This window comes from Sprattus sprattus, assembly GCF_963457725.1.
Source record: "Sprattus sprattus genome assembly, chromosome: 3".
NCBI lineage: Eukaryota > Metazoa > Chordata > Actinopteri > Clupeiformes > Clupeidae > Sprattus > Sprattus sprattus.
Window position 1 is genome coordinate 33335808 of NC_137922.1, and position 19991 is coordinate 33355798.

Genomic DNA, 19991 nt, shown 5'->3' on the forward strand with positions numbered 1-19991 from the left:
AGCTCAGGCATTTTTCTCATTTATTTATTTATTTCGGGTTTTTTTCTCCCTCCCTCTCTCCTCTGCTCTTCTCCTCCTCCTGTGAAGCCCTCTTCCTTGCCTTTCGCTCTGTATGAATAATTGTCATCCTGAATCACTTAAGGTGTGATCAGCGTGACTGGAATGAAAGCGAACCTTGATAGCGGTGACAGGTTTTCACTTTTTACAGCGATTTAGACTGACTGAATGAGAGGCGGTGATGGAGTGAGGAAGAAAGAGTGAATGAGAGCTTGTGAGTGAGTGAAGGATGGAGGGAGTGAGTGTCAGAGAGTGAGAAAAAGAGAGATAGTGTGATTGAGTGAGTGAGTGAGTGGTAGAGAACGCACACATCAGAGGAAGTAAACACAAAGGGCAGAACACCGACACACTCCGTGGTAACCACTTCACTGACATTATCGTGTCAACCTGATTTGCCGGAGCACTTCGCTAAATTTTCCCTGATAATGCCAGCATGCTTGGGCACTCATTGTAGATGATGGATAGATTCAAGGTGTTTTCTCTACCTTCTTTTTTTTTCTGTGTTTTCCCTGTGTCTAGACAAAAATGTAATAATAATGAATGTCTATATCTATATGTAATGGTAAAAATGGCTCAGACACATAACCCATTGACATGATGGGCCAAAGAAACCCACATCGACTAAATTCTTTCAGTGTACAGTTCAAAAAAAAAAAGAGAGACAAAATTGCAGGTTGCTACAGTTTGCTTTACCTTGTCAAACATTCCTCCACATCCCCCTGACAACTCTGTACTATTGAGTTGGACTTTGAGTCGACAGTGCTGATTAAATGAGATCAATGGAGGCTAACACAGCATCAGGCACCTTGTTAATCACCATTTTCCTTTGGTAGCGCGGGGAGGTGAAAGGCAGTCATTTTTATTATCTCCTCAGACATCACAGGGGAACATGCCGAGGCCCTTCTCTGATAGTCATCTCCCTCTCTTTTTAAATATCCGAGCTACACCAGGCAATCTGCTGAAGAGCGGTAATTGAATCTTTCTTTTTTGTTTTTTTTACCCCCCTCCTGTCATCGTCTCACAAACACTTTTCAATGGAAGATCAATTTTTCATTAGCTTTGATACAGGCGGCGACTTCTCGAGCATGGCTAATAAAGATGTGCACCTTCCATGCTTATGAAAAGGCTTGTTTTTTCTTCACCTGTGCAACAACACAGCAAAGGATGTAACCAATTTGCAATTGATCCTGCTTTTTAGAATAACTCATCTGCATTGAAATAAGAGCTTTCTATAAGAAGTGCATGTTATTGTTAGGGCCGGGACTCGATTAAAAAAATGAATCGAATTAATTAGAGGCTTTGTAATTAATTAATCGAAATTGATCGCATTTTAATCGCATATAAATATTTGACCTGAGACTAGTGAGAAGTAATTTTTTTCACATGGATTTTTAGTATACCATTGAATAATGACTGAATACATAAGTGTGAAAAAATGTGTTTATTTTTGTTCAAGTCCAACAGACCAGTGCAATTTTTGCCATTAAGTGTAGCAATACCATATTTAGAAATGTAGTACATTTCAGAAATTCAGGTAGCCTATAGATAGGTAGACCTTCTGTAAACTATAATACTTTGGGTTTTTTAAGTAAAACACAATACTTTCAAGTACATTCAGAACATTCAAAACCCTGACTGTTAGAAAACATCTCTGGTGGAGTGTGGGTTGTGTGTGGGTTGTACCCGGAGTCAGGCTTAACGTCCACGCTAGCTGCTATATGTTTTGCATTGAGGTGATACTCGATGTGCTGCTGTGATATGGGAATTCCTTGTTGCATGTTCAACTTGTTTGAACCGAATTTATTTGCGTTAGTTGGTGCGCCAGTATAATCGGTCCGTCTGAAACTCCTCCAGTGAGCAACGTTCTGCTGTGCAAAAATAGATACGATTAAAATGCGTCAATTTTTTCAACGCGTTCATTTTTGTGTAATGAATTAATCTTAAATAACGTGTTAAAGTCCCGGCCCTAGTTATTATATAAGCAGAATGAAAGAAGACTAGTTAGTTGGCTGGAACAGGTTTACAAACACAATTGCACAATCCACTGTGTTTTCCTCTTTATTGGCAATGGTGTCCATGTCATTTATTACAGTGTTTTGTTTAATCCGTGATGGAGAAGTTTAATTGACCCTTATTTCCCAGGTTACCCTCAGCCATCTATAATTAACGGGTGTAGTTAAGAAAGCTCTTTTAAAGTGCATCTTAATTCAAGTCAATGCCAAAGCTCTGATGGAAGGAGAAGAATACCAGGTCGGTAAGAACCATATGTAATTGAACAATCGAGCGAGTGAGTGAGCAACAAGATGAGTGTGTGTGTGCGCTCCCGTCTGTGCAGTTGAACCGATGGACACGCATGGCAGCTAGCAGGGCTTAATCACAGTGACGGATCACTTTCCACTGTGGATTGCTAGCCTCCCTCTGTATTAACTTCCCTGTTAGGGCACATTTCCTAGCTTCAACATAAATATAAATGACATAAATGTACACCCCACAGTGACATTTAACACAAGTGACTCAATTCAGCAGAGCAATGATGAATGAATACTTTCAAGTTATCTAGAATAGTAGGTCTATGATGGCAAATATCAAGGTAAATCCAATCTTTACTAGGCCTATGTTATATATTGCCAAGATCTATAAAATCAATACCATACTGAGAAAGTGGCTTAACAAGTAGTCTAACATTTAAATTTAGTAATATATTCTAGTATCATTAACTACTTTGAATTCACAGCAGGGTATGGTTAACTTGTCACGTTATCTACTTGAACCTTAACCTTGGTAATGTTAGCCTAATAAAGGTTTCTAAACGTTAGCCTTGTCTCACTCTGATAACTAGCCTGCTCTCAAAATGTTATTTTAGACTGACAGAACATCAACAAAAGTGCAGCTTTACATGTAAAAGGTAGGCTGCTTTCCATACGTCTAGAAGGTTTGTACGATTTGTACACCTCATTTTTCCACCAATTTCCACTCAAAGATTCCATTTTGTGATTGACTGACTTCCATTGATTTCCACCAACAAACCACCCTAAACCAGTGTGGAGGCGTGATAGACATACGAACCAGAGGCCAATGTGGCGTCTATGTTTATCTGTCTATGGCTTAAACGCCCACCCCCATCCCTCTTGTCTCCCCGCACTCTCCCCGCAGACATGCCCGGGCTGATTAAAGGACGTTTGGGGACACAGTTAGCAGTGTTTTAGCCCCCCTAGTCAGGGCGTTAAGTGTTTCTCGACCTTGCAGCTCAGGGACTGCCAGGGTACGCCGCCCACTCTCTACTGCCTTCCCCCGTCATGTTTTAATGAGAGCGTGGGGCTAATTAAGAAGTGCTGCGTTCCTTTGAGCCAGTTTAGAAAACGGCCTCTTTCATTTGGAATTTTTCTCCTCCATGCTAGTAGAGCTCCATTTGTTGGTGCGATTTGGTGGTGTGGGGCTTGTGGGAACAGTCAATGGCATTTGCATTGTTGCCTCACTTTGGCTTGTGGCCAATAAAGTGATGAACACAGCTGCACTTAACCCAAGGTGGTTTCTGGGAATCGTGATTGGAGATGTTGAAAGATAGGGGTGGGACAGGAATGGATACAACCAGTGCGTCATCTTGTGATATGTCATCAATACCCTGGCGCCAAAGTTATTGGTATTTTATTTTTTATTAAATCCGCTGACTCCTGAAATGGATTTCCCCTTATGGCACTTCTTGCCATTTTCAGTGTCACTACCTCATGACTCCAGATGGTGATGCTTACTAAAATGATGAGTGTAGGGAGAACAGAACTTAAAATTATTATGATGGTGATACCATCCCTATCACAGGCAATGATGATGCTGTATGATATTGAAACACATCATCAGGGATCATATTGTGCATTACTCTGGGACTCTGGCTGTTACTCACAGACAGAAGGTTTGCTGTGGCGCCATATGTGGGTGGGAATTTGAGTGCTTTCTCTGGAACAGGTAGTGTTGCGTGGAGCAAGTCTCAGGATGCATTTGAATCAGATGAGGTGGGGGGCGTGTGCATGTTTGGGGGGGTGGGGGAGGAGGCTGTGTACACCAGCTTGGCTGCCATGTAGACCCTTTTCCCTGAAGGCTTTTGTTATTGTGCTCAATTTGGACCAGATAACCTGAATCAATCAAGGGGTTATGAGTTTGTGACAGTGCTGGAGTTGAGACCCTCTCCCAGGTGTCACCTCTCATCTGTAGTTAGAACTCCTGCAGTTCAGCAGGGGTGGGGTGCGGCGCGGCAGTGCTCCTTCCGGCCGTCTACCCCCCAAGCTACGCTCATGAAGGAGGGGAGATGCTAAGAAGAGAGCCCCTGACCCTCCGGCGGACACACAGAGAGAGAGAGAGAGAGAGAGAGAGAGAGGGAGGGAGGGAGAGAGAGAGAGTGAGGGGGGAAGATGATTGAGACATCCCACCTGCTCCTGATGCATAGTGATGGGCTAATAATCAAGCCTTCCTGACAGGAGCACGTGCGTGTATGTGTGTTTTTTTTTCTTTCCTTTTTTTTTTCACCCTTCCCTCTCATCCTGATCAAAGAGAAGCTCACCAAAGAGCTACCCCCACCTCGTGAATTCCCCTTATCCCCCACCCCCATCTCCCGGTCTCTAGGCGCTTCTCTAGCGGTCCCACACAGATGCCGAGGGCTGAGCAGAGCTGGTCTGCATCGCCCCAAAGGCACGCGCACCATTGGCCCTCTGGGACACTCCAGTGAAATAGATGTGCATTCACTTAGGCTCTAGAGTAAACACTGACTGGTGGTCGCTGTTGTTTTTGTTTGTTTAATTGACTGATTGTTTTTGAGGCACAATTGTCTGATGGTGTGAGCATTTAACAGACTTTATATGTTTTAGATGAAAATTTATATCTCGTAAAATATATATTTTATCATACATTTGTTGTAGTTCAGAATTACTTTATCCTTGTATAGATTATTTTAGTTATAACTGTTATTGTGTGCAATTTGTACAGAAATTCATAATGCTTTGGCAATCTCTTTGCAGACACAGGATATTGGAGAAATTGCACAGAAAGTGAAGAACCTGCCCAAAGTTAACAAGAACAGGCAGCGAATCGTGGTATTTACACAAGGCAAAGACGACACAGTGGCCACCTCAGGTAAGTACGGCCTCCCTGACGTACATCAAAAGTGATCGACCTTTTTCCTTTCAATTATCTGCATCCTTACAAAGCGCTGAATTGTTATTACCATTGACCGATCATTCTAACGTGAGGGCCTTGGACAGAAATTCATCGGCTCCCAACATAGTCTTGCACTGGATATAGATCCATGCGGCATGCATTGTGCTTAGGGGCATTACCAGTGGGATCAATGTGTTGTGGTAGACCGTACAAAACACCAGCCGGCATCCTAGCCTGCTATTGACAGATCTGTCGAGAAGCCCACTGATGTATGCAATACACCATCCTTAAGGGGCTAGGGGGAGTTCCGTGAGGTCAAATTGTTAAAATTCACTTCTTCATGCATAAATGGGATCCCTCACGGCCGCTCCAGGTGATGAACTACCCGTGTTAGTGTGTGTACAATTTGAGGAGCTCTTTCATGAAATGTATATTAGAAGTACTTACAAGTGGTTTAGTTTTCAATCAGTAAAAAAGCACCGACACACACACACAAAAAAGGAAAAAGAAAAGTCTGAGCCATTGCTGATTAGACCATTAACTTGCAGCAGGGAAGGGGACCTGGGGAAGGTATTTTTTAGGCGTTTCTGTTTTTTTCTTTTTTGCGGAGGCTTGGACTGCGGCCAGCCAGGCCCATTGTGATTTAAAACTGCCAACCCCAGTTTTTTCCCTCTCTTTCCCCAGGTCTTTCTCCCCTTTTTAGTTCTGCAATATTGGCATTTCTGTCAGTGTTGGAGCATATTAAAAGGCGATGTCCCAGCCAGCAAGCTGGGGTGTGTGTGTGTGTGTGTGTGTGTATTTGTGTGTGTGTGTTTGTGTATTTGCGTGTGTGTGTGTGTGTGTATATGTGTGTGTGTGTGTGTGTGTGTGGGTGAGGGGGGGTTAGGCAGAGAGCGAGCCTGTGTTAGCAGAGATGATGGTGTCAGATTACCCTCGCTAGCCCCGGCGCTTTGTGCAAAGCCGCGGGGAGTCTCTCCCCGTTGCCCTTGTGGTGGGGGTCAGCGAGACGCCACTGAGCCCCAAGGCAGCGGACACATCTCTCACCTCTAAAGAAGCTGCCCGCTCACCACAGCCAGGAGGGGAAAGCAGCAGGGAGGAGTGGAGGTCTGGAATTTTAGATTTAAAAAAAAAAAAATTGGGCTTCTTTCAATCTGTTCACATTGCCCATAACAGGTCTGAAAAAAGGCAGTGTCAAGCTCTTTCATTTCCTTTTGTGTGTCCTTATTCTGCTGAGGACCACTGCTAAATTTGACCATAATTCACCATAAATAATTGGTCAAATACCATTTCCTTTGTGAAGGCTTTGCTTTATAAATTGTCATTACTTTTCATGAATTTGTCTATGAATCAGTATTAGCTGAGTTTTAATAATTGTAGCAAGATGTTTATTCTGCACCTTGCCTTACGTCCATTTCCGGTCCTCGTAAAATTATGGTAAACGATAAACGAAGGGGAAACGTCTGTGATGTTTAACACAGGAATAAAATAACACTCCCATGATCACAGGGATCTCTGTAAAGCATTGATTTGGAAGCACTGGATTTCCTACTTGCAGTTTGCAGAGCAAGAGGGGACAAGGAGGACTTGTTATATATCAACACGCCACAGCAATTACCAGGCTGCAGCGTTAGCAGGAGATCAATGGAGAAGAGTGGTGAGCCGAGAGGAATGGCCTGGCTAAGCGCTCGGGCCCTCTCGCCGTCGAGATGATGGGGCATGCATCAGTCTGGACAGCTCGCTCTTTCTCTCTCTCTCTCTCTCTCTCTCTATCTAGCTATCTCTCTCTCTGGTTTATCGTTCCTCGTTCACACTGATGGCCAGGAATGTGTCGTAGGTGTACAATGAGAAGGGCTGTTTTTTTGTTGTGGTTGTTTTTGACAGCTGAGTCTGCTCAAAGCTCCCGGTTTGTGTTAGCAAAAGCACTTCCCCTTGGCTGTCATGTGGTGGTAAGCACTCGCCACTTGTCCTCTTCCAATAGGCGTAGCCGTCTCAGGAGGACTCTAAGCCTCGACACCACTGCAGTCTTTAGTCATCGGTGTCATCCTCTTTGTGATTGATGATCACAGCTGCAGGTAGACATATTGTTCTGCTGGTGTGTGTTTCATTAAAAAAACTCTGCTCACACCACTCCTGACACATTAAGCTCCTCTGGTTTCCTCTGTGTTTGAGGACATCACGGACAGGCCTCCCGTGAAGTCTGTGCACTGGAGTGCTGGGGGGGGGGGGGGGGGGGATGAGAGGAAACCTGTCTGTGATGGCATCCCGAAGTGGGCGCACATGATGTATGTCACTTTGAGGTTATGGGAGGCGGGCACAGACGGCCCCGGTATCGCCGAGCAAGGTCCTCGTCTCCTCCCACCCGCTGTACACGGTGAGCCAACCGGGAACCGTTGTCACGGCAGCCAAATAAATGTCAGTACACAGAGAGAATTAAAGATTCTCATTTCCCAGAGGCGGCCCTCTAATAAACTTGATCTCTCATTTTGTTTGCAATTTGTCCCCCTGTCAGGATTTGATCATTTGCCAGACTCTGCGTTGTCACATTAAACCGTTTTGCTGTGATTAAGGACAGAAGAGGGAGAGGGAAAGAGAAAGAGAGAACGCGCACGCCAACCCCCGCTTGGATTGTGCAGAGAGAGATGTCAATTTGTTTTTGTTACTGTCTCTATTGCTCTCTCGACTTCTGTCTTTTTCTTCTTTCTCATTCTCCCTCTCCCTCCCTCCCTCCCTCCCTCCCTCCCTCTCTCTCTCTCTGTCTGTCTGCCTGACTCCCTCTCCCTCCCTTTCTCTCTCTGCCTCTCATTTGAAATGTTAAATCAGCCTTTCATCGCCCCTCGGCTCTTAAAAGTGCTTAATGGAGGCTGTGTGGAAAACGCTGTCCCTTTATTTAGCAGCCACTGACACCACTGAACTACAGTGTGCTTGCGCAAGACACACCTATTAAAGCACTAATTAAGATCATTGTGCCCTGAACCCTAACGGGAAGGAGATCTAATAAATGATCATTCAGCCAGGGCCAAGTCGCTCTAATCACTGATAAGGACAGGGAGAAAGCCTGAGTCGGCTCCCCTGAGTAAGTGCTCTCTCTCCTGGGGAAAGGGGGCAGGGAAGGGTGGGCAGGGGATGGGAGACTGGTGATTGGAGAGATAGTTAGTCAGTCGGTCTGACAGGGCAGGTTCTTTTCATGTGTATTTTGTGGTTTAAAACAAAAAAGCAACAGAGAGAAATGCATGGAGATTCATGCCAGCCACTTATTTGTGCAAGGTGGTTGAATTAAGATGAAAGACCGTTATTGTCGAGGGAAAAAAACCATGGCGAGCAAGCAAGGAATTCCTTGCACGTTTACAGATGAACTAATAATAAATCAACCAGAAATGTTATGCTAGACCATCATGGAGATAATTCCTGCTGGTTTTGCCTTGCTCTTTACCTGTCATGAATGCCAAATATTCAGTTGACTTATGGGTAGGGTTGGGTACCGAGAACCGGTACCAATACGGCACCGGTTCCATACAACCGATACCTACCCGGACCGAAATGCAACGCAGATTTCGGTGCTTCCTTTCGGTGCCTGAGCAGATAATTTTTTTTTTTTTTTTTTTTTTTATTAAAATTTTTATAATTTAACAAAACTAGCGATAGCTAACGAGAAGTAACGTTAGTGGCGTAGATCTTTCTGAGTACGATCTGTATACTTTTTTGTGTTGATAACAGATTTCGTGGGGCACATATAAAACTGCTCCATCTCCCAATATAGACTCTCGCCTGTGTCGCTCATGCTGCATTCCGTATGGGACTAGTGGAAACGGGATTTGTGTTGAGGAGTTGCCATGGTAATGGGTTGACTTGCGTGTGGTTTCGGTTTCAAGATAAGTGTGGTTGTTCTAAGCAGAAGTTGGAAACGCTTTATTAAACGGAGAGCTACCGTCTCATCCAAAGATATTCCTTCTCAATGTGAGTTCTTAAGAGAGCACTAACTTGGACGCTACAATAACATTGCAACAGTCTGACAGCGAAGAGCAGGCAGCCTTGCACAGAGCAAGCACAAACAGAGCTAGCCATCAATATAACGGAAAAAATGTCGAAAGGTAAACGATCAAAAGTGTGGCTGTATTTCGCACAAAAAGATTCAAACAACGCGACGTGCAGCATATGCAACAACAAAATTGCGTGTAAACTTTTAAAGGGGCAGTACACATTCACAAAACCAGTGGGTTTAAATAAATGCAAACTAATTAATATTTGTTTTACTCTGAAGGCAAACATGCTCATATTTCTGCAAAAGTATTACTGAAGTGTGAAGTGTGTGTACAGATCTGTACACACATTTGTTATGTATTTATTTATATTTATTTAAGTATACTGTAAACAGTTGTTATAAGTTAATATATTGTTCATAGTTTGAAGTTAAAAGGTTTGAAGCCAAGTGTTTTGTATTTATTTTTATTTATAGTATACCTCAAACAGTTAATATATTGTTACATTTAAAGAAAACTATTTGCCTTGGCAATAAATAAGCCTAATGTCTTTAATTAAAAAAAAAAAAAAAGTATCGGTTCTGGCACCGTTTAGGCACCGGTATCGTTTTAAAAGTATCGGTTATGTACCGGTATCGGAAAAAACCCAAACGATACCCATCCCTACTTATGGGTTGCCCTTTTAGAGCAAAATATTCTCTCGAACATGTTGTCATTTTCCATAGAGTCTTTTACGAGCCTATTATTGTCTCAAAGAAGCAACTGTATTAAAATAAAACTGAACGTCGTGATTGAATGAACTCTTAAGGGTAGAGTTCTTGTCATTAATTCTTTGTTTGCAGACTCACTTGATGGCATTCCTTTGAGGCCTTTAGCCATTAAGTGTTGTTTTAGCTGAAGGAGAATTCAGAGGTTTAAATAATTGTATTGAATAGCTCCCAATAACACTATTGTCCCCAGCTGAAACATAGCAACTAACGGTTGAAGATTGTTTAAACTTGGAAGCTTTGAAAAGTCTTGCATTTTGGGATCTAAGTCTCAGACCTAATTTAATGTTAATTAATGTGGAGGTATTTTGATCCCCCACAGTGACAGGGATGTTGTTTATAGTACATTTCTGCACCTTTGAGGCCAATGTGGCTTTACATCATTATCGCCTTTGTGGTATCTCTTCAATACTAGAGTTAAACAGTAAAAAAAAAAAACATGCTATTAAGTGTCAAACCCTAAGGTCAGCAAGAAACCGAGAACTATTTTTCATCTAATTTTCACCATAAACCCTTGTATAAAATACTGCATTAAATTGTTGTTTTCTTCCCCAAGTCAGCTTGTTAAATGTATAAGAAGTATAAACACGCCCAAGACCTTCAAAGACTGTTTTTAGGAGCCTTTCCAGTTGAGCGCAATGACTCAGTGTGAAAATGAACTTGATCCTGCATATAAACCCCGTCCTAATCAGTGGAGAAAGGAGCAAACGCTCCTCCATAGAGACACGACCACAAGCCAGTAACCGTACACAGCAGCTTGCACAACAAAACACATATTCTCGCTCTCTCTTTCTCTCTCTCTCTCTTACACACAAACACAGAAACACACGCATGCACACAGTTATGTCAGTGCTCTGTTCATTGTCAGTACTCTGCCCTTAAATGCCTATGCCAGCAGAGACTGGTGTTTGTCATTAACACAGCACTGTTATATAGTAATATATATATATATATATCTCTATGTATCTAATTATATTATCTATTTATGCTGATTTTTTTTACCAGAATGAACCATTGTATGCGTCTACAATGTAGACTTCCTGTTATATGCTGTAAGCAAACACACAAAATCAGCACAAGTTTCTAATTCATCACTACTGCTGCACTGCCTAAGTACTGGTAGTTGCCAAGTATAGTTCCCAAGAGAGTCCCAGAGAGATGTTTATCCCTCCATAATGTAACGTGATGGTTATCAGGTTGTTAAGAAGACTGCTTAAGTATTCAAAAGTTGAATTACAGAAGCCTTATCTACTTGTATCGGAAACGACTTATAATAAAGTAACAGTACAAGCAGCCATTTTGCACCCTGGGAACAAAACATGATTTCTTTCCTGAAGTAATGTATGAACTTACAGCACTGAGCTGCCAGTATGTTTCACTGAGCTCTCTGCGATTTTTGTCTCTTAATTTGTGAATGATATTAGCCAGATCATAGACACATAGTGAAATAAATCAGGTTTCGAGGAGACATGAGGTTGGTGTCACCAGGCGCTGCAAGAACGCTGACTCAAACGAATCGTCAGCAAGCGAGCCGGTCTCTGTCACGCATCTCAAATTAGCGGAGCTCTCAGTAATTGCTGAGTGCAGGACTTGAATAACTAATGGACAGTGAAAGTGTGTATGTGTGTGTCGGGGGGGGGGGGCTTGTCGCTAAAGCATGTGCTGCCGGCCATCATGCCATTCTCACATGGCCAGCCCTTAAACTGATTTCTTTCCATTTTTTTCGAGAGCTCTGCTGATAAGTGGCTGTATGACTCAGATCAGACTAGATATTCTACCATATTTCAGCCTGCAGAGAGCAGAGTTACAGCAATGACACCAAGGCCGTGGTTTAAAATCACTGCAAGTGAAAGTACTGATGATATGCATGCCTTCCCCTTTATCCGAGGGAAAAACATGAGAATAATCTCCCCTTGATAAAACCTGTACACCAAATGAGTCTGAATGAATCTCTAAGTTTTTTTTTTTATTTATGTCCAGTGGGTGTGTCGCTGATAAGTTGTGTGTGTAACTGTCTCAATGTTGTTCTCTGGAATTCTTTGTGCTTCTGTGTTTAAATTACTCACGGGAAGGAGAAGGCCAGCCCAAAGATAGTAATGCACAACAGAGTTGAGTTGAGTTGAGTTAGTTAGTTAGATGATCAGGCCGTCTGTCCCTAAGTGGCAGTGGCTCAGCAAGCAGGGTAGATGTCGGGGGATCGGCTGCTTCCCAGATCATGTCCAGATCTTTTGCATGGTTGCAATGTTCTAGAGCAAGACTCTGTCACAATGCACAACTGGGCCCAAAAGCCTACACAACAGCACCTTGTATGGGGTGTCCTTTGGAGGCACAGAATGTAAAGTGTTTGGCCATCCATCTCTAGACCCTACTCTGTGCTGTTAGTGAATCATCTTCACAAGCTGTCGCCAATATTTCCTTTTCCAGGCGTTCTATCTGCTGGTAACTGTTTTGCTAGCCATTGAGTCATAAGTCTATTTTTTTACCATTCCTCAGTCTGCCCTGTGTTGGCTTTATTGCACATGGTACTTCTTTATGTTTCGCTGATACGGTGGTCTATTAAATTAAGACAGTTTCAAAATAGGATGTGAAGAAGTCAACATAATGGTGGCTGCCACCACCAAACTATTGTTGTCGTTTGTTGCATGTAAGAGTTGCTTAATTTGTAGCATTAATTAAGCAAAGATGTTATGCCACTAATTAGCGTCTCCCAAAAGGAGCCAAGTCTGTCGTAATTAATTATCAACCTGACAATCAGCAGCTTTGTTAAATGGAAAATGTTCCTTTTCGCGTAACTTTGCATAAAATTACATGTGGATGTTGAATGCCTGTCACATAGGCATAGGTGGGTTTATAGCCTCACATGTTGTATCTGTCGGCAATCTTGTTGGTATGTATCTGAAAAAAAGCAGTTTGGAAATAAAAATAATAATATTTGATAATAATAGTTATTATTTTATATATATATATATATATATATATATATATTATTTTTTTTATTTTTTTTAAAGACCCTCGAGCACAAACCGTTGTGTTCAGAGAGGTGTCTGCTCTTATTGTATTTTGAAAGGCTAATTAAGTTAGATGTCTGTCATGGTGTACGCTCTTTCTCTCTTTCTCTCTTTCTCTCGCTCTTTCTTTTTGAGTCTTCAAGCAAAGCCTCCCTTCTCTATCCTCCCATGCAGAAAACTCATTATTGGCTTGTTCTTGTTTTGGGTGACAGTCAAAACAATGTGTTGACGGGAATTGTTTACAATGTTTGTTTATTATCCCCCCTCCACCTTCACTGTTATTGTGCTTTTAAGATTCTGATTTTATCGGAATGTCACATGGTGATTATTTTTGTTTGTTTGTTTCAAGTGTCACTCGCGTCGTGTTTTGGCTCCGCCAGTTTGCAAATGGCGTCGCCCCTCTTAAGTGAAGCTGGCAGCTCCAGCATCCGAAGCGTTTCACACTCACAGCCTTGTGTCTTTTTTTCTCTCTCTCTCTCTTCCTCTTTTATTTCTTCTCCTCCTCCTCCTCCTCCTCCTACTACTCCTCCTCCTTCTTTTCCTTCTCCTTTTCTTCGAGCCATCGAGGATTAGCCCGCTCTCAAGTGCTTGTCTGTCACGAGAAGAAACAAATTCCCTTGGCAGGCTGATAAATTCCAGTCCTCTCACATCTCCTTAGATGTCTGCGTCACCGCCGCATCTGCAAACACGTCCGTTATTATTTTAAGAGGCTCTGAGAAGGGACTCTTGAGTGCGGTGTGGGTGGGTGGGCAGAAGGGAGGGGAGGGTGGGAAGGTAATGGAGCGAGGGAGGTAACAGAGGGTTTAGTTTAGCTTGCAAGTTGTTTGGGGGTCGTTAGATTTGTTCTCGCCTCTATTTAATATAGAAGTCTACACTGGTAGGGTCGGGTTTGCTTGAACTCACTCCATCCAAAAGGAAACAGCATCCCAGCAGCACATTCAACTCCAACTCATATCAGCCCTGACTGTTTTCTTCGTGCCACTGGCGAATCATCTTCCGCTGATCTGTTGTGACATGACATGAGGCTTCATCACGTTTGCTGTTGGCTTTTCCCTGTCTTCCAAACACACACCGACCTGTCTCTTGCCCCCCCTCCTCCTTCTCTCCCTCTCGCCATCACCACCATCAAACCTGTCAACCTCTGCTCTGCTCTTTTCATCTGCGTGTCAGTCTTTGTCTCACAGCCCCGTTCTGAAGGCTCGTTGTTGCTGCGAAGAGATGCGCTTGTTTGAAGATCTTATGTGGGTTGGGGTAGTTTGATTTCAAGACGCTCGACATTACTGTGAGATATCCTCCAGGCTCCTGACAGAGCAAATGATACGAGTCCAGGAGAGTGATGAAATTATCCACACCTTGTTTCATCCCCAGCAAACACATGCAATGCCATGTTGCCATGCTAAACACGTTTACGTCGACCACCATAGACCGCTGAGAGAAAATGTGATGTTAAAGAATGTAAAAATGCAACGCTCTTTTTTGTGCCAAATCTGCGAAGCAAAACCAACTGATGTAAAGCTCCTGCCAGCATGTTTTTTCCTCACAGGGTTTCATGCTACACTGTGTCATGTCTGATATACATGCCTTGTTTCACTGTGTCTTATCCCACTTTTGCCCCTAACTAGCAACATCTCTTTATCTCCCCCCCCCCTCTCTCTCTCTCTCTCTCTCTCTCCCTCTCTCTCTCTCTCTCTCTCTCTCTCTCTCTCTCTCTCAATCCGTCACTTGTTCTCTCCTTCCTTGGTTTCTGTCTCCCAGGTGATAACGTGACAAGTTTCCCAGTGCTAGACATTGATCAGAATGACATCGTGGACACTAATGGGGCTGGAGATGCCTTCGTTGGAGGTACTTACACGTCCAGTCATCACACATCTAATCACCTCACCACTCTAAACTAATCAAAATAAATACTGCAGGCAAGATTCTAACTACAGGGGGCAGGGAATGGAGGGCACTGTGTACATGATGTCTTAATACTTGCAAATACTTTAGTACCAAATGTAGATCAGTGTGCTGGAGCCATTTTAAACACTGTTTATCTTGATTATACATTATTTTGTATAATAGATATTTATATATTATATATATATTATGTATACATTTTACATATTTATAAAGAAACTTAGGTTTCACTAAAATATTTGTTGTTTTGTTTCCTGTACATCCTGACCTCTTCACTGTGACTATAAATAGTTTATAATTTGACTTTCCACTCAACCTGTGAAAGCAAGGTGGTATTCTTCCTGTTCGAGGGAGAGACAGCCAAGTGCCTCACTCAAAACAAACATGTTATTTTACAGTTCCTTCTCACTGAATCCAGTGTAGCTGGGGGGGGTGTCTCTATATATTTCACACCTACACACGCCCAAAGTTACTGTGAAGACAGCTACTGCTGCCTGCTGTGAAATTTTGATCCTCACCGCCACAGTAGGAGATACCTAATACTGTCCTCTGTTGTCACCAGCCAACTGAATTCTGAATTTAATATGTGCCACATATAATATGTTAACACACTGTAAAATCTATATAATAGGTATAATAAATGTATAACATTTATTAGAGTGTTATTGTGTTGACATGGGAATGTCCCTTAATGATTTATTATAATTATTGATTGCTGAAGGCATTTGTGGAATTGGGTGTAATTAATGGCATTGTGGTTATTATGTTCTGAAAGGCCTGTAGGCTCTAGTGTGATTTGACTCAGACTGTTATTACACTCTGTGATGTCCTGAACATACAACCGTCACCCAAATAATGGTGGAAGGGAACTCCTTTCCCTGGAACATGACGTGAGATGAATGCTAACTGACTCACCCTCTTCCTGCTTCCCCTTTCCGTCTCCAGGGTTCCTGTCGGAGCTGGTTCAGGAGAAGCCCCTGGAGCAGTGCGTCCGGGCCGGCCACTACGCCGCCAACGTCATCATCCGACGTGCCGGGTGCACCTTCCCCGAGAAGCCCGCCTTCCAATAAGCTCCACTAACAGCTCTCCTCTTCCTCTCCCCCTAATCACTGTGTATTGCCATATCCTCTCTGTCTCTCTATCTCTGTCAATATCTCTCTTTATTTTGTATTTTTTTTTTTTTCAATCTCTTTAATGTTGCCTGCATCTCAGACTGTGCCTCCATGTATTTTGTTTACAGTTTATATTCTTCGGCAGGGCTCCACAGATATTGCAAATGTCTGATACATCACACTCAAATTAATTCCCCTGTAACTGTGTGAGAACCAGCCTGAACTTGAACTCCAGCTGTCCTTAACTTCACAGTAGTCTTTTTTGTTACACTGACATACAACTAGCCATCTCCTTTGTATTTAATAATGAAAAGGAAGATTAAGCTGTTACCATGTCAGAAGAATGTGTAAAGAAAATCCATTTTTGTAATGTTAAACATAGAAGGGCAGTCAAGGTAATCAATGCCAATTTCATACTTAATAGGCTAATGAACAGGAAGAGACAATACTGGGTAATTATTGTTGTAATACACAGGATGTATCCATAAACGCACAATCCAATATTTAAGCTTGAAGGTCAAGGTCTGTCTGCATGCTCTTTAACACTTTGGCCAAGCGTCACCGTGACTCGTGAATTGGACAAGACGAATAAATAAAGAAAGAGGAAAAAGATTGAAAATGATTTTGAATGTGAACCATGTGCTGTTTGCCTTGCTAATCTATTTCCATTTACTGTGGGGGAAGAGTTGTTGGGTGGGAGGCTGAGTGGGTAGAGGGAGAGTAACAAGTAGGGTAACAAGCTAATCAATCCTGTGCCTGATCTCACACACACACATACACACAGTTTCACGTGTGTAGATTGCTTAACCAGCAGAAAGGGGAGGACAGTGGAGTGGTGGGAGTTGGGGACTAGGGTGAGATGGGGGGGGGGTGTCTTGCCAGCGGCATTGGGGGGCTACTCAGGCTTCTCAGCTGGTAGCAGTGGGGCTCTCTCTCACTCCTGGATGTGGATTGCCTGCCTGCAGGAGGTCCTCCTCTCCCAGTTATGGGATTAGTGGGCTCGCTCATAGTGGGGACTGTTAGAAGGGACCCGTAAATGAGGCTGATCCCAGCTGTGTTATGAACCTGTGTTATGGTTGTTTCTACAAATATGTGTGTGTGGAGGGGGGGGGGGGGTTGTTGGGTATGGATGTAGGAGTGAGGATGGGTGTGGGTTGATGGATGTCAGAGAGAGTTCAGAGGGAGTCTTAACCCCACCTTCTCTCGACCAGGGTGATTGAAGACAAGCATGAAGATACATACACACACACACCACCCTTGATATTTGATGGTTAGCCTGATAGTGTGTAACATGTGCCTGGCAGTGTTGAATGTGTTGGGGCTTAGATGTAGCTGAGATGATTATGTCAGGCAGGCTTTTTATGTGCTGACAGAGTGTGTGGGTGAACGATTTCCTCTTACGCCAAGTACATCATGCCCCTGCCTGTATAACATTTACTGTTAGAGGGAAAAACTCAATGATTGATGACTTGCATCATACATGCACCCATGTAACAAATACCCTTCACATACTGTGGCATAACATAGTATGCGTTGAGATGAGAAGAATTAAGTGAACTGATCTAGTAATTGATGCAGGTCTAACCGGTGGTAGGGGTGACTGCGTTGTGATTTGTGAATGACTGACGTGGCAACGGGACATCAGGTGATCTTTTATTCTGAGGGGACGTAGGCTACAGTAAGGCACAGCAGTGGGTGTATGGCCTCCTTCCCTCAACTACTCTTCCCAAATAAATAAAAGCACAGGTCATAAACTGAATAATACAATATATGAGAAATAAAAATGACCACAAATAGTATTGAGAATTTAATACAAGTTTCCCTAGGTCCGCCGGTTTAATTTAAAGAGAAACTGCAATCTTAAAGGTGTGTTTGGATTAGTAAACGCAATTATATGACTCCTAACACAAAATGTGCACTTTTTTTATTCAAATCTTCATTTTTTTGGTTGAAAATGACTGATCGCGTCATCTACTGCTTAAAATAACCCCGAACCTTGTAAGGCCGAGGCTGATGTAGAGTCGACCGTTTGGGATTTCTCTACGTCATGAAATCGGCAGCCCAGCTGATCATAATTCACAGGAGTTTATCCCCCCCTCAGCCCCTTGCCCACTCTTTAGCGGTGTTCAAATGAAGTAGCTATTGACTAGTGCTACGAATTCTGTAGCGATAGTCTGTTAATATTTTTCCAAGACAGCATAGCTGAGCATTTAAGGGCTAGCTACTTGAGGCTAGTTACAGTAGCTATTAAACTACTGTACAGCATGAGACAATAACAGTAATACAAATATATAGTAGCTAATAAATCCGATACCAGGAAAATATTACACACAAAGTGTTAAGTAAATACACATGTATTAGTTCATAAAATATGCCTATTAGATGGGTATATATGATAAAGTAATTAATTGGATTATCAAATAAAGTAAGAGGTATCCTGGAAAGCTCCCTCTTCCCAATAATTAGCAATACAGGGAAGAGGCAAGGGGAACGGAGATAAAATATATAGGCTATATATATATTACAAGCGGGCAGGAAACCCCATAGACCACCCACTATTGAGCCCTGCTGGCTTTGGGCCACTTACTGTAAATCATTTGTGTCAAAATAAAAGACATCTTTGTGTAATTATAAAAGCATAAACTATCACCTGTAGGTAGCATTGATACTGATAGTGGCACTTGTTTTGCATCATTCTGAGAAGTTGCAAACAAATTGTCATTCAGTAAATGGGAAGCCTACAGATTCCTCGATGCTTTTTTGTGGTGTCTTTTCCCCTAAGTTGCACATGGGTACGTTTTGAAAGGGTGCAGATTTCTGATTGGACAAGATCACACTCGGTGGCAGCTGGTTCATTTTCTACTCAAGGTGACAGATGGCAAAACACAAACACAAAAAAGCTGGAAGCGTGATTAGGCAATGCAGTATCTGCCCCGTTTTGCAGTCAAAAATGTCCCTCATCTTATTCTCTAAAAAGACGTTATCTGCTATTCCCAGACATTTTAATGAATCTGCTTTTTGCCTACACTTTGTATTCCTTGTTTGTTTTGCTGTTGTGTGTGTGTGGTGGAGGCCATTGTCAGATTGATAAACATGACAGTTCCAACCCTCCATGAAATGTTCAGGCTGACGGGTTTCGTTTTGAACAGCTGGGAAGGAATACAAACAACCAGTCACGACGACCAGCTCTATCTTTCTCTGTGTGGCTGATGACGAGCTTCCCTTTGGACGTGGGATTTTAGGTGAGGAAAGGAGACGTGGGTAGCGGTGTCGTCCCCCCGCAGATGGGCAAACGCGTTTTTCCGAGCACCAGTGTGGCATTTGGCAGCGAGTGAGCTGGGGGATGGGCGCACCATGCGATGGCACATGCATTAGTTCAATTATCCCCAGACCCTCGAAGCCATGGAGGACCTGCTGGGGCCCGAGTGACATTCATTATATGTGGACACAGATGTCTTTTGTCACTCCTGACATGAATCCTAACTACATCTGATCAGCTTAGGCGTATGACACTCTTTATCAGTCAATCAATTGATATCATCATTCAGCGCTCATCTGAACAAATAGCCTATTGAAAATATTCAGGTTTTTATGTGAACATTCTTAAAACACAAATTACATTAAAGTGATGTATGTAGATATTGTAAAATAAAATCTCAATTTTGAATATACGGTTTTAGGGAACACCTGAAATATCTGTCAATCCATAGTCATTAATTTACATATTTTTATGTGGCCTAATATAAATCCTGAATCTGGCTCTGGAATGCATGTGTTGGATCCGCTGGATGTTTGCTTAATGGAATGTCACTAGGTGTCCTCATAATCTTCAAATGGAAATCTTACATAAATGCATTTTGTCAGCAGTGTGGTGATGCATGACAATTGCTAATATTTGTTGTCATTCGCATGTCACTCAGTACTACCGTGATAGCAACATACTGTCACAGCTAATAGCAGCTGTTCAGATGACAACAGTGGAGTCAACCACTTCAAATAAGACACTTCTATTTACTACCCCTCTGA

At 42.6% G+C, this 19991-nt stretch overlaps 1 protein-coding gene across 3 annotated transcripts in view; it reads left to right on the forward strand.

Moving 5' to 3' along the window:
* Positions 1 to 16587, forward strand: part of adkb (adenosine kinase b) — a 148549-nt gene extending 131962 nt beyond the window's left edge. For all 3 annotated transcript variants that reach the window (XM_080834817.1, XM_080834818.1, XM_080834819.1), the window contains 3 exons: positions 5064 to 5178; positions 14710 to 14796; positions 15799 to 16587. In XM_080834817.1, coding sequence (XP_080690943.1) covers positions 5064 to 5178; positions 14710 to 14796; positions 15799 to 15923 — 327 coding nt within the window. In that variant the 3' untranslated portion in view covers positions 15924 to 16587. The remainder of the gene's footprint in view (positions 1 to 5063; positions 5179 to 14709; positions 14797 to 15798) is intronic.
* The last annotated feature ends 3404 nt before the right edge of the window (positions 16588 to 19991 follow it).